The sequence below is a fragment of the Podarcis liolepis genome (genome assembly GCF_965112155.1).
Source record: "Podarcis liolepis genome assembly, chromosome: 9".
Classification (NCBI taxonomy): Eukaryota; Metazoa; Chordata; class Lepidosauria; order Squamata; family Lacertidae; genus Podarcis; species Podarcis liolepis.
Genome location: NC_139564.1, coordinates 59779351 through 59794812, shown reverse-complemented (window position 1 = coordinate 59794812; position 15462 = coordinate 59779351). Strand labels below are relative to the sequence as shown.

At 40.4% G+C, this 15462-nt stretch overlaps 1 protein-coding gene across 7 annotated transcripts in view; it reads left to right on the top strand.

Moving 5' to 3' along the window:
• The window catches only part of CORIN (corin, serine peptidase), a 103647-nt gene that overhangs the window by 71121 nt on the left and 17064 nt on the right, over positions 1-15462 (top strand). For all 7 annotated transcript variants that reach the window (XR_014515798.1, XM_083459810.1, XM_083459809.1 and 4 more), the window contains exons 14-16: positions 6121-6234; positions 9218-9328; positions 11629-11758. Coding sequence is in view for 6 of the 7 variants with exons in the window: in XM_083459810.1 (XP_083315936.1) it covers positions 6121-6234; positions 9218-9328; positions 11629-11758 (355 nt within the window). In the remaining variant the exon portion in view is untranslated. The remainder of the gene's footprint in view (positions 1-6120; positions 6235-9217; positions 9329-11628; positions 11759-15462) is intronic.

Genomic DNA, 15462 nt, shown 5'->3' with positions numbered 1-15462 from the left:
AGCGTGTGTGCGGCGCTTGCAGGCTTTTTCCCAGGAGCCCACTGACAGGCTGCCCTTCTCCCTCCTCGGGGGAAAAGCCCCCAAGAGCTGCACACATGCTCTGTGTGGCTCTTTAAAGGGAGCACGGCTCTTGGGGACTTTTCCGGGAGGTTGGGGGAAGGGACTGAGGGGCTAAGCCAGAAGCTAGAACAGCAAGAGGGAGCGCTGCACAGTGACTCCTCTCACTGTTCTGGCTTCTGGGATAGCTGCGCAAAGCCTCCTCAGGGCAGCGGGATGAAGGCTCCCCCTGCCCTGAAGAGGCTTCGCGCGGCTAAGCCAGAAGCTAGAACAGCAAGAGGGAGTGCTGCGCAGCGATCCCTCTTGCTGTTCTGGCTTCTGGGATAGCTGCGCAGCCTGCAAATGCTCATAAGATGCACACGCATTTCCCCTTACTTTTTAGGAGGGAAAAAGTGCGTCTTATAGTCCTTCATGAACATGGACATTGCGTTCATCTTCAATAATGAGAACATTATGAATACACTTCCTGGGGCTATTTGAATATGTTGTTAGTAACTGGAAGAAAGCTTTGTTTCCCAAAGTTACATAATTGACACCAGGGATTGCACCTTTCTTAATTAGCAACAGTACATACTGAAATAACCAGCATAGCACACAAAGCAAGGGCAGTCTAGCTAAAGTTATGCAGTATTATATTCCAATTATTTCATATGTGAATGTACACGTGTGTTCACATTTCTCTCATTGGCATTGATGAAACTTATTTAGGCTGGATCGTTCCCCAAATGTTATACATATTAAATGCTATTTGTAGGATTAATCTAAGTTTCTCTTAACTAGCTAGTCTTCAAATCATTAATTACAACACTGCATATTTGATTCTAAATACTATATTATGAATTACATTTCTGAGGTTTCTCATTAGTGGTAGGTTGTTGTGAACATTTTTAAACATGTGCTTTCTTATGAGGGCTGGCAGTGGTTGCAAGAGAAGCTGAAGATCCTTCTTCAGGTGGTGAATTTGAGAGTAGCAAATTTGAAAACATTTTGTCCAAATAGACTGCCTCTGTGTTTGAAGCAGCAGTGGTGGTAGTTTAGGGAAAGCACAAGGCAGCATTAAGCATGTAAATTTTGCGATGGTGATAATGACGACAATGATGATGATGAAAAGGACACAGAAGAAAGGATCAAATCTCCCTCCCCCCCCGCACTGCAGCCCTGATCCAAACCAGGGTTACCCTTGAGCTGCGACTGCTTTTAGATGTGAAAAATCCTGCAGAAGCTCTAGTCATGGATCTCCCGTTGTCTCATTTAGTTTGGCCTTTAATCCTTCATGAGATAGGCTTGCCATACGTCTGGAAAATTCTGGACATATACAGAAATTGGATGCCTAAAATGGCGATTGGGAGGATTTTTTGAATTTTAAGAGATGTCCAGAATTTTCCCCATGCATGGCAACCCCGGGTTCCTTTTTCGGTTTTCTGTTTGCGTGTGTGTGCGCGCCATTGAGGCTTTATGTTCTGCTTCAGCTGCCTTTGGCTTCCCTTTTGGCTCTGCTCTGGCCCTGCCCACCATATTGCTACTGCTGCCTTTGGAGGGAAGAGAGAACGATGGATGCATGCAGGCATGGGTGAGGTGAAGCACTCGGGCCTGCGCCAGGCATGGAGCACCTCCCTTCCTTGGGCACCTCTCTCTCTCTCTGGGTTCTTGGGGTGTGCAACGAGGGGGGTCATCTTCCCTCCTTGAGGGCCTCTTTGGTTCTTCTTCTCCAGAGGTCTCTGGGTCTCCTCCCCACCTTCACATCTCCATCCAATCTTCTGTCACTGCTTTTGCAAGGCCTTCACATTTCATCCCTTGTACGTGGAGGGGGGCTGCTGCCTCAGACTGGGCATGGGTTTCTGCTGAGTCTGGGGCTGTATTCTGCTGCCCTTCTAGGCTGCCTCACAGCAACAGCAGCAGGAGTAGGAGGGAGTCGCCAATGTCTCCACCTGTGACTGAGTTTGAGGCAGGAAATAATTGCCAGCCCTTCATAATACATCTGTATGTGAGGGGCATCACCAGCAGGACAGTGGTCTGGTCGTCAGGTGATATTTCCTCTTTGGCTTCTTCCTCTCAGTGCTTCTCCCTGCCCCCCCCGCCGCCATTCTCCAGGTATTCTGAACATGCCGTCGTGGCTTCGGCCCCACTTCTGGCCCTTCTGTTGGGGCGGATGTTGAGGTGTCCCCAGGTCTCCTTCATACAACTCTGGCTCAACAATTTTGGTGGTTTCCTAAAAGAAGCTCAAGAACTTTGGGGGTGTCAGGAATTTTACTTTTGAAATATGGCAGGCCTATCATGAGAAAACATTCTGTTTCTGTATATGAATATCTGGATTGGGAATGAATTGAATAGAAAACAATGATACTTTGTATGTTCCTGTTCTATCTTTTTAAGACAATTATTAATTTCTTTGCCATCTCAAAATACTATATATATATCCCCTCTGCAAAATTATTTTTGTTCAACTTGTGGGAATATAAATGAGCAACCTATTTTTCTAGTGCTTTCTGCTATTTGACTTTAAGGTATGGAATTCTGTTTAGTTACTACATGAAGTGAATTCCTTTAATAGTAAATTGTCTTTGCTCTCTCTGTGTCTCCTAGACAAATGTTTAGTGGTCAACAGAATTCTTATCAGCGCCTATAAATATGAGAGACTGCATCTGCTTGAAAATTACAGCTGTCAGAATGACATTTCTTTGACCATGGCTAATGTTGTTACTGAAGGACAGCCAATGCTTTCAGAGCTCTAGAAAGCTGTTCTGTCCTCATTCATGTTCTTTTTTTAACTGGAGGACAAAAATCAATGGTCTTTGAGAATTATTTCTGTAGATGACATTGTGTAGATGGGCACAATCTGGATAAAGTTCAGTGCACTAAAATACCATTGAAATCAAGAACACCGACAGCACAATCCTATGCATGTTTACTCAGATATAACACTCCCCACGGACATACTTCCAGGTAACTGTGTATAGGATTGTAGCCTTAAGCACTTTATTGCTTGGTGGAGAACTCACTGTATTCTGTTGACTTATATTAGGTCAATTAACAATGGATAGTGTTCTTTCAAAAGTTCTTTCTCTGTTTTGCCAGAATCTGTTAAAATCTGCTGCCAATATGTGCTAGTTTCATACTGGAGAGATTAAACATTTCAATCTTAGCCAGCATCAATTGGTAGTCAGGTTTCTGGATTATTTCAGACCATACTGATCAACTAGAAGACGGTTTGCGCTTGGTAAAATAATTTGAATCTCTTTCTTTAGCTATTAAATAATGTTCAGGGATTATTGTAATATTAATTCAGGCTTGTAGTGACTTCTCAGAAGTATAGGAAAAGAGCACAGAACTGTGCACACTGCTGATCTATGGATTTGTGTGTGGAAATGACAAATGTTATAATGAAACAAGTCAAGTTGTCCTTCAGCCTAATTATATTTGCCACAATTTATTATACCTGCAACCAAAGAATTTGTGAAATCCAGTTTGTGTATATGAATTTCTATATGTGTGTGCATGTGAATGTATTCACAGTCCTACTGCCTCCCATACATAAATACAGATTACGTTCTTAGGCCCCTCCATATTGCATGTTTGCTTTACTTAATATTGAGGATATAGTTGGATCATTGGTGTGACTACTTTAATTTAATATCTCTTGTACTTAGTATTTTTTATACTCCAGGGAATGTGAGAAGCCAAAGTTCTTTGTAAAATGTGTCTTTTGCACAATTACCAGTGTTCTGCTTCAGCAGAGCAGCCCATTCCTACATCTTGATAGTGAACTGAGCTGCTTTAAGAAAACAATATGTATAAAATCTGTAGAGAGATAAATATTTTATAGATCTGTGCTGTGCCTTAATTTCCTCCATATGATGAACCAAGAATTTAATATCAAAAGACTGACACAGTTATACAAGAGTTCATATTGAATTTATTATAAAACCAGTACAGCTGATTAAAGACACTTGGAGGAGACAGTGGCTGTGTTTGTTGAATAATGATGAGCCTCTAGAAAGGTGTATATCATTGTCAGAAAGCTGACATTTATCCAGTTCAGCTGTGTCAATGATCCATCTCTATGTGTTTTTTGAGGGTTTTTTCCTATTTCTTTTTCTGTTCTTTAAATGATCATTTATAATATTTTAAGATATTTCAGGGGAAGTGCATAAAATCATTGATGTATTAATCCAAATTTGGGTTCTATTTGTCTCAGTGGAAGAATAAAGCATATGAACAAGTCTGTCATTGAAATAATTAAGAATTAAGTTTGGCTAGAAAATACCTAGGGTTTCACACAATTTTTTAACTATTAGCAAGGAAGCAAGGAATCTCTTGACATAGACGGTTTTGAAAATGTGTAAAGGGGGTGGTTTTAGTGTACATAATCTTTTAAAATTTTTAAATGAAATGCCAGATTTCAAAGGCTGCTTTCATATGTATAATTTATTGGGAATTTACTGTAGGATTTGTTGCAGGAAGTGACATAAGGTATTCTACTAAAATAAAATATTCTGATAACTCTCAGAAGATTTTAAATTACCGTACTGTAGGGAATTCTTGCAGTAGCTAGAAAGCTTTCCTACTGCAACTTGCAGAAACCTCCACAGAAATCCTTTGAGATGTTGTGGTGAAAGAGTAAAAAAGGGGATACTTTTATGGCATTTCTTCCCTTGCTGTTTGCACTTCCATCTAGAACATGCTACTTTCAGTGTTAGCTGGGCGAAAAGTAATGCACTGATTATTGTGTGGAAAGCTTCTAAATCCTTCATTTTGGCTGTGTTTCTCTGTCTGTCTATCTGTCTAATTAAACAACCAATTACCGTATTTTTCGCTCTATAACACGCACCCGACCATAACACGCACGTAGTTTTTAGAGGAGGAAAATCCGTAGGCATGCCACCCGTAGGCATTTCCTCCATAACACGCACAGACATTTCCCCTTACTTTCTAGGAGGAAAAAAGTGAGTGTTATGGTGCAAAAAATACGGTAATATGCCGTGGCCTTACAGCAGAAAAACCTTTATGGTAGCAAACAACATTAAAGCAATAACCGTACACAAGAAGCAATGAACATACACAACAGTAACACTCGAATGTTAAAAAACTCCAGCAAAAAAACCCAAAGGCACAAACTTGTTTTAGTCCCTCTTATTTACATAGTTTGCACACGTTATTTATCATCCACATACAGAACACACAATTATGATGTGGTATAATTTTAGTGATATGAAAGTTACACAATTTACAGAGCAATCCTAACTATGTCCACTAAGGTTTGTCACTTCCATGTAAATGGGATTAGAATTGCAGCCAAAGTGAGCAAGCTTAACCAGTAGAGCTGCTGCCTGGAGTGGGCTAGCATGGAGCAAAGGTGGTTTTCTACTGACAGGGAAGAGCACCATTGATGACTGGGCACTTCCATTGAGTTAAAACCTCTTCAAGCATAGTTGTAGTGCCCCTAGTGTTTCTGGTAGGTATAGACCCCAAAGGTGATGTTCTGGGACCAGGGCAGATGCAGCCTTGGAGAAGCTGATTCCAAACCCCGTTCGCTCTCCTATGCTAAAAATGCTGTCCCCATCTCCTGCCTTAGCTGGCATAAGCTAGCAGGGTTTGGGTAGTGGTGGATTATCCATCACTTTATTCCTCCAACTGATACTGCTCTACTCAGTTAATGCTATGCACATGTATGGGAGTAAGCGGTATTGGACTTAAGTAGGAGTAAAAAATGCATAGGATTGTGCCATTATAGAAGTCCATCTGGTTTTTCCCCACGTCTAAATCTGGTTAATAATATAGTTTAATTTCATGTTTCAAAATTATTTGAATGTGTGTTTCTTAAATTTAAGCACATTCCTAATCTCTTTCTGGATAGAAGTGCTATCTTAAGCTATATTTATAATAGGCATATGATGACTATATGTAAAACACAGGTCAAAGGACAGCAGAGGAAGCCATGCTGACATTTGTGCCTTTGTATTCTCTGTATCTCTCAGTTGTTGAGACATTCACAACAACCACATGCTCTAACTGATGTGCTGTTGAAGCTAAATGTATTTAATGTCTTTAATTTTGCGCCTCTAGGTTGCCAAGAAAGAGGTCTTTGGGAATGTCCAGGAAGCAAACTGTGTATCAAATATACCATGATATGTGATGGCTTTCCAGACTGTCCTGACAATGTGGATGAAACTAATTGCTGTAAGTGCTTGAGAGGGCAAGAGCACAACATTCCCACTCTGGGCAAAAAGAAAAAAGAAAGAGGCAGGGAGCTCATTACAGTGGTGCCCCGCAAGACGAATGCCTCGCAAGACGAAAAACTCGCTAGACGAAAGGGTTTTGTGGTTTTTGAGCTGCTTCGCAAGACGAATTTCCCTATGGGCTTGCTTCACAAGACGAAAACGTCTTGCAAGTTTGTTTCCTTTTTCTTAACACCGTTAATACAGTTGCGACTTGACTTCGAGGAGCAACTCATAGAACGCGGTGTGGTAGCCTTTTTTGAGGTTTTTGGTGATTTTTGAAGCTTTTCCAAAACTTTTCCGACACCGTGCTTCACAAGACGAAAAATTCGCTAGACGAAAAAACTCGCGGAATGAATTAATTTCATCTTGCGAGGCACCACTGTATATCCTTCTGCCCCTTTAATTTCCTCTCTTGGATTAGCTGTCCTTCTAGCTCCATTTGCCTCTATTACATACTTCCATGCTCTTTTCCTCCATTTCTGTACCTCATAATGAATTCATGCCTGGATTTCCCTGTCCCATTTTCATTCACAGAACCATAGAGTTTAGAGTTGGAAGGGACCGAATTGGTTATTTAGTCCAACCCCTCATAATGCATCAATCTCAGCTAAAGAATCCCTGACAGATGACCATCCAACCTCTGTTTAAAAACCTCCAATGAAGATTAGGTTCTCTTCTCCTAACATCAGCACATCACTTTAGACTCACAGCAGCTGCTTGTTTTCAAGGCAAGGTTGCCAGGCATTAACTGGACCCCTAAAGCTGGCAATATTCAGCTCATTAAACTTGTAGGAGAATTTAATGATTACAGTTACCCTGGAGTGGCAATAGTGACACCAGAACTCTGATCTCTGTAGCATCTATACATCTGTCAAAAGTCTGTCCCTGCTAAAGGGTCCAATAATATGATTTTTGGATGGGTGGGGTTTATAGTTGAATATCTGGTGCGCTACATGCACATACTACTCATATATTCCTCGGTTGCTTAAAATATGTTCTCTCCACTCTCTTGTCCTCTAGACAGATTTCTACAGCTATAACCGTAACATTTATCTCTCTTTAAAACCAATCAATATTATTATTTGTATGCCCTTGGCAGGGAGTTAAGGCAGCTTACAGATAAAAATAAAAGCTAAAAACATAGGGAGGAAAACAATTAAACATGGATAGAATTAAAACACACATTAAAACCATACAAATATTACAATAAAATTAAAAAAAACAGCCCTTTTGTTAAAAGCAGTCAGTTCCCCAAAGCATTTCAGAAAGATGCTATATTGTTTTTAACATTCGATTGGAAGCCCCCAGAGTGGCTGGGGAAACTCAGCCAGATGGGCGGGGTATAAATAATAAATTATTATTATAATTATTATTATGAAGTCTCTGCCAGTCTAGCTTCCCTAGGGAAGGAGTTCTAAATTATGGGAACAGCCACCAAAAACACTCTCTCCTACACCCCTAGCAAGTGTGCCAGTGAGGTTGGTGGGACTGAGAGAAGGGCCTCTTCTGAAGATCTCAGAACCTGGTCATAATCCATATGAAGGAATATGGTCTTTCATATAGCTTGGACCTAAGCTGTATAGGCCATTGTAGGTCATCATAGGTCATAGGTTTTTACAAAGGACTGTGGATAAAATAGAAAAAAAATGGTCAGCTACAACATGCACAGATGACATTTTGTTTTGCCAGTTGAGTTTAAAAAAGACTGCAGTGGCCAAAATATTAGGAAAAAGACAGAGGAAGTGGGATCTCCAGGTTCAAAGACAGTAGCCATTACGTTTCTAATTCTGTTAACTGAGTAGCAAACAGCAGGCAAGAGCTATGCTTTCAAACCCTACTTGTGTGATTCATGGAAGCTTTGGGTTGGCCACTGTTGGGAACAAGATGCTCAACTAGATGGATCTTTGGTATGATTCATCCGAGCTCTTCCTAGGTGCTTATAATGAATCCATGCACTTTTATTCCATCTGTGTATCAACTGCAGAACTTGTGTTTCTGGTCACAAAACTGCCATTTTAGATGTACAAAATTACTTTTGTTTTCGAGGAGGAGAGACCCAATTCATATTAAGGTCATTTCTACAAGTGATAGAACAGGTATAGCTCTGATCCCTTAAATGCTGAGCTGTATTTAAGCATTAATGAAACTAACCTGAATCTATCTTTATGTCAATCTTGGTTTTAAAAAAATATTATTCTAGAGAAGACTAGGAGGGTGGAGAGGTCTTTTTCCATGCTTTTGATATTTGTTCCTTTTGCAGTCATCCATGATGATGATGATGATTATCCAAAGACTCTCCTCCAATTGTTGTTTTGTTTTGGTTTTGGTTTTGGTTTTGGTTTTGGGTTCTGCTTTTCTTTTATAGTTTTGTATGTCACTTAAAGCATTCTGAGCTCATGGATTTGTAATGCCTTTATTGTGGGTTATTTGAAAAAGACATGTCAAGATTTAATGAAGGACTGTCTGCTTTGTTTACCCTGCTCAATTGGTTCTGGAAGAATTCACATTAACGGGAGACAATCTTGCACTATTTTTCCTTACTTGGAATTTTGTGTTAGTTTGACTTGTTTGTGAAATTTTTAATTCCACAAAGTTGGAACCGTAGCCATAAAGATGTAAACAAGATAATACAGAACTGTTTGTTCCTTTCCATGGCAAATCTTAGAGGGGAATGAGATGAATAGTTCCCCCACCCCACAGCGCCATGGAGTGTGGGCACCATGGAACTGTTCTACTTGAAGGGGTACTTTATCAACAGTATGGCAGTTCACAGTGGCAAGAAAACTCATTAGACACCCCCCCCCCAAAAAAGCAACACTGGGCATTGTTAAAAACAACATTTGTTATTGCTCTCCTTTTCATAGATAATGTCATTTTCCGTTCTGCAATGAAGCTATTTCTACTTCTGGTCTTACTGTATGTCTTTGCATTTTTCATGGCAGCATTTTGCAAAAGGGATGAACTTACATGTGCCAACCATGACTGTGTGCCTCGAAAATCATGGTGTGATGGGCAGATAGACTGCGCTGACAAATCAGATGAATGGAACTGTGGTAAGTTTTAGCATATGCACAAAAAGTCGGAATATGAGGTTTTCCATCTTAATTTCAGGGAAACCTTTCAACAGTGCTTGAAGTAATTGGCTGGTTGTGGGAATTAGCATGGAAAGGTGCATTATCCCTTTTAAGGTGCCTCATTGCTCCTTTCCACTTTTATAGATGGAAACCAAAAACCCAGAAATAGAGACAAAAGCAGAAAACTCAGAAACAGAAAACTATTTACAGCATGGCCCAAACTCAAAATCTGCTGGATGAGAGATTTTGGACATGGCAGATCTTGAGCTGGCAGAGCTGGGGCTATGTTTGTATAAATTCCTCATCCAGCTGAGCTGAAGATATGTCAACATAATTCTCTCATTCTGGCTCAGACAACAGAACTTAAGCCACCATAAGTTACGCTGACATAAATCCTCAACCAGGAGTGTTCCAGGGATGTGAATTGGGCAAGGAGAGACTTCCACCTATTTCAAATGTTTTTCAGCTTTATCATATGACCTAGTGGCCCAGCGAAAAAATGGTGGTATAAGTTGAATTCCTCCTGAGCAAAGTTTGGAACAGGGGTAACTTATGCCAGCGCAATTTACAATGGCATTCTATAGTTAGCATTGCTCTGTAGATGAGTCCACCATGTCTGTGTGTAGAACGGGTAAACAGATGAACACAGATATGTTCCCTTCTCAGTACATAAGTCCAAAAAACAGGGCTCTCAAGAGTAACAAAACCAATTAAGACCCAAAATACACATTTCACACAGATCATACCAGTATTGAATGAGTGGTGTTTTAAGGAACAATCTAAACTATAGAAAGATGGTGTAACATATGCCGACATAAGTTATGTGTTTAAGTACTGGTCTTTACAATAACCAATGGATGGGGGTTGGGGGAAGCTTGAAAGAATGCTTTTCATATGATGTATGTAAAGCATAACTATTTTTAAACCCATATCTCTTGCGTATCCCTGGAGACAAGCAGCAAACTATTCTGAAACAGTGATTTCTGGCAATGGAAACTGCTTGGTCTTCAAATCAAGCTCATTACATATTTCATAGCTATGGGAATATGGTCCACTGTGGAGTGTTTAATTGTGCCATCACTAAAAGTAATTTTTCTTCTTCAGTCATTGCATATATGATTAATCAGAAATGGAACTAATGACTAATCTTGCTGGTAGAAAAATCTCCAGAGTAAAATAGGCCCAGCAGATTGGCGGGGGGGTTGGTCCATATACCAGTGTGTTCAATTTGTTTCCACATTCAGGAAACAATGCTGGCAACAATTTTTAGATGGCACTCTATGTCTCTAAAACTGTCTCCCTCAAATAAAACTATTATGTTCATGGTGTGAAGAGGACAAAGACTTCTTACTACCGTCAGTGAATCTGTCACATAATGGCAAAATCGTGGGGAAAGGTTTTTATAGAAATAAACTGGATTACTAAACGAAACTTTTTGTTAATACCTACACTGGCTCTTCTTAGCAGTTGAGATGGCCTGAATGGAACCAGCAAGGAGTTAGTTAATATTTTGCTTATGGCTGAAAAAGAAGATTTATTTCTTGTTACCTAAAGCATCTGAGAGAGGCAATGGCAAAATCTTGGTATGACAAAGTCTGGTCCCTGGTGACTTCTGAATAACTGACACAGAAAATCTGTCTAAAAGGACAGGCGGAGAAGTTCGCATGATCCTAACATTATACAGTTATATGGAACTCACCTGGGAAAGGTGAATAAATTTTTGGTTTCACTGGTACAGATGCACCATGGCGTTCCTTCTCTCTGCACTCTGCCCAGCGGTCATTCTCATGTACTGTAGGCCAAGCTATGCCAAGGTGATGGTGTTCATGCTGGGATTGTTTGGTCATTTGTATGACCTCTGTGTGTCACCTGCAAACAATAAGCTTTGCGATCAAGCTAACATTGTCTGCTGCTTGTTTCCTGGTAGCAGGGCTCTTTTCTAAGCTAAACGTTCATTCCTTGTTCACACAATTTAAAACTGATTCATGTTACACAGGGGGAACTTAAGGGACAGTGCTATAGAAATGTTAAGCAGGTTTATACTTAGAAACTTGACTGGAGGCATTAAAAGCTTCATCAAGGAAGAACATACCTAAGTACAATACACTACTGGACACAGAAAGAACAAACATGAATGCATACATCATAAAATAGGCTCATCTTAATAAGAAAGCATAACACGTGTGACGAGAAAACATGTTATTTACATCCACATGTAAGCCAGCCCACAGACCTCTACAGGATTAATGAAGTTACATTTCCCTTTTTTTCCTTCACAGTGACCCTGTCTAAAAACAGCAGCTCCTTGATGTTCCTGACTGTTCACAAGTCAGCTTCCAATTACCATGTATGCGCTGATGAATGGGAAGAAAATTTAAGCCATTTGGCATGCAAACAAATGGGTTTAGGGTAAGGTCAGTAGTTTGTAGCATTGATCAACTTTTCCAGGTGTGACTATGAGTCTGGGTGAAGCTGATTGAGTCTGTGACAATTTCTTAATTAGCAAAAATGTTATTTTCTTCCTTTGCTTCTGCTACCTGTTTACTTAGCACAATCTAGACTCTCTGACGTGACCTGGATTGCACATCACACCATGCCAAATGGGGCTGCAAGAGTGGAGCTTATAGCTGTTTTGTTCTGCACTGGACCTTTTTGCTACCATACCATGCTGAGCTAAGCCAGGGTATGGCTTAACATGGCATCCAAACCTGGGCTTGTGGCTAGGCTTTCTTCAGACTAACCATGAGCTGTAACCAATAATAAATGGGTAGATTAGTAAACTAAAGCTATAGTTGATTAATTGGGAGAAGTCAAATCTAATCAATGAGGCTACAAGTGAAAGATGCACTTGTTTATTTTGTGAGGCAGGTTTGGTATGTTACTGTAATAGAGAATGAAAAAGAAAAGGTTAAGCTTTTCTTTTTAACAGTGAGTAGTAGCTTTTTGTTATTAACACGTAATTTCACACTTCCTTCAAAATTGCATAAAACCATGCATGTTGGGGTTTTGATAATAAGCCAGCTTATCTAAATGTAACCAGTTGATTCTATGAAAGATAAATGATTAACCAGCTAATCAATGTTTTCATAACTTGAGAGGCCTTCTGTGGAGAATCCATAAAGACTCTCCTCCCTGGAAGAGAGGGGAGTGGTTGTGGGCGGGAGCCCGAGCTCCGCCCCTAGCAGGGGGCGTTGCCCCCTGCCTCCTCCTCTCACCTGGCTGGCGCCCACGCCCCTTGGCAGGCACCCAACCAGGTGCCTCCGAGGGGGCGTTTACAGCAGCCTTTTGCTGCGGCGCCAGCCTCTCCTCGGCCTCATTCTTCGCCGTCGTCTCGTGGGAATCTCAGTCCAAGTTTGTTTGGGGGTTATTGGGATTGGTTTGGTTGTGCATGATGAAGTGATCAAGTGAGTCACATTTAACAAATACAGTTTTTTCCTTATGGTTATTGACCACTTGTCCTACTTCTGGCCTTCCGAAGGCATCTGGTTCACCAATGTGGGAAAGTAAATGCTGGAACAGATAGGGTTTTGGTCTGATCTAGTGGGGCTCTTATTATTATTTTATCCATATGTTTGAAATTATTACATGCCCATTGTAAACCTGACCTCTGAAGCAGCTGGGAGGACATAAAAGACCCTTTCCGCTTGTTTTGTAAAACTTGAGTGGTTCTCTTCCCTATAAACTGAATTCCTAAAATCTTATGCTGTTGATCCTGATTTAACCACAGTTCTTACAGCGTAAAACACATTGGTATAATATTTTGTTGCAGAAAACTCTTTTATGCTAGATGAGGCTCTTTTGTGGAAGTATTGTATGTGTGTGTGGCTTAGGTGTACCACTGTTTAATCTAGGCAAGAGGGTTTGGGGTACAGTACTTTGTTCTGTGCAGACAGGATATGAAACACTTCTGCTTAGATAACCATACATGCTGAATTCAGGTGACCAAATATTACATGCTCCTGGTGTAGCATGTTTTAAATATTTTGGTGCTAAAAATTCAAATTGTCCCTGTCATTTAATACGTTATTATACTATGTTTACATCTGAAGATGCTTCGGGAACAAAGTGTACCACAAACATGCAGTTTCTTTATTTAACAGAATTTCTATACTGCTGTGCTGTGCTGTTGTGTGTAGTTATTATTTTAGTCCCTTTTAAGCTTTGTTTGTTATCGTTTTATTATTTTAATTGATTATTGGTTACCTAAAAAACACAGACTATATGAAATAACTGTATTTAAAAATCAATCAATCAATCAATCAATCAATCAATCAATCCATTCCAGCTGTCAGAGTCCCCACTGACACCTCACCAGTCCTCACAGACATAGACTCAGCTGGCAGTCTTCTCTCAGTCCCTGGCTGTTTTCTACTCCTACCCTGCATTTCTAGCCACCTGGAGGAAAGGCTGCCTTTTCCAGGTCACTGTGAAGAGGCAGAAAGGTTGGAAAATGTAGTTCCTAGATCTTATGGTCTCATTTACAGTCCCATGTGAATTGTTTTGAATGTATAGATTGGTACTAAATAATAAGTAATAAAGAAGCCAATTAATAATGGCCAGGGAAGGCAGCTTAAGTTAGTGCCCTTTTATAGCACCTTTATCATTACAGTAATACATCTCTAGTCCCATGAGTCACAGGGACGTGGGTGGCACTGTGGTCTAAACCACTGAGCCTCTTGGGCTTGCTGATTGGCGGTTCGAATCTGTGCAACGGGGTGAATTCCTGTTGCCCTGTCCCAGCTTCTGCCAGTCTAGCAGTTTGAAAGCATACCAGTGCAAGTAGATAAATAGGTACCGCTGTGGTGTGAGGGTAAATGGTGTTTCCATGCGCTCTGGCACTTGTCATGGTGTCCCTTTGTGCCAGAAGCGGTTTAGTCATGCTGGCCACATGACCCGGAAAGCTGTCTGTGGACAAAAGCCGGCTCCCTCAGCCGGAAGCAAAACGAGCGCCACACCCCATAGTTGCCTTTGACTGGACTTAATCTCCAGGGTTCCTTTACCTTTCTCATTTTTTAAAAAAGTGATTTTGTGACGCCTATTCTGAATTATCCTTTGCTTGGAAGCATTAAGGAACAATCTTTAAAAATGCATATTTTAAAGACATGTGAACATGGGAGTTCTTTTTCCTTGAGGAAAATCAGGTTAGGTGACTGAGAGGTGAATCTGCAAAACTTTTTTTCTTAAGGTTGGTGAAAGAAATGTATGAAAAATGTTGGAGTGGGGGGGCAGTACTTCCAGGTGCCTCTCATTTGCTATGGGTGTGGTCTGTGAAACTGTATGATGAATGGTGGAATTTGTTGCTGTATGTGAGTTGACCTGGCTTATGGATTTACTTATTTTGCATGTTTTCTTAGCTGCTGCTAAGACATTCATCAAAAGAGAGAATAGAAGAATGTTTTAGTGCTATGCCATCTTCTCAGAAATATCAAGGAAGAAGAAAAATGTGTTTTGGATTTTGACGATCTCTAACAGTGCAGGCTCTCAATGCTGCATTTGTAGAGTTTTAACTGAGCAAATCTCTCATAGGTATTGAAGGTGTGTGGATCAAAGCATGCTCTGCATGGGCTATATACTGTCTATATTATATTGCTGACTTCCAGCACCTTGTGTAATGAATAAATAGTACAGCAATCTGTAATTTAGTCTGCTATGGTAAAACAACAACTGGTTTACCAAATGCATGTGAAGCATGATATTCATGTACATGTGGATGTTCTCAAAAATCACCCAAAGGTGTCTTAAATGTCAGCCACTAAGAGTTTTATCAACTGTGCTTTGTACCAGAGGTTCTGGGGCACTTAAAATCAGTTATTTTAGACATGTTAGCTAAATGCGTTCCAATTCTTTTGCAAATTTAGCTGCACTAAATTAGCTCCTATTCAAATATAGTCATTTGCAACCATGCTACTCCCAGCAGCAATGGTCAACACACTTTCCCATCTAAATTCCAGTGTAGATAGAATTTAGAACCTCATTTGCATTGTAGAACAACAGGGTCTGTGCTAGAGGCCTTGCATCATAAATTATATTGCAATGCAGATGTGCATCTGCTTCCATTCTGCATGCAGTTTCTACTCCAGAAAAAAGAAAACACCATGTGGAAATTACTCCTG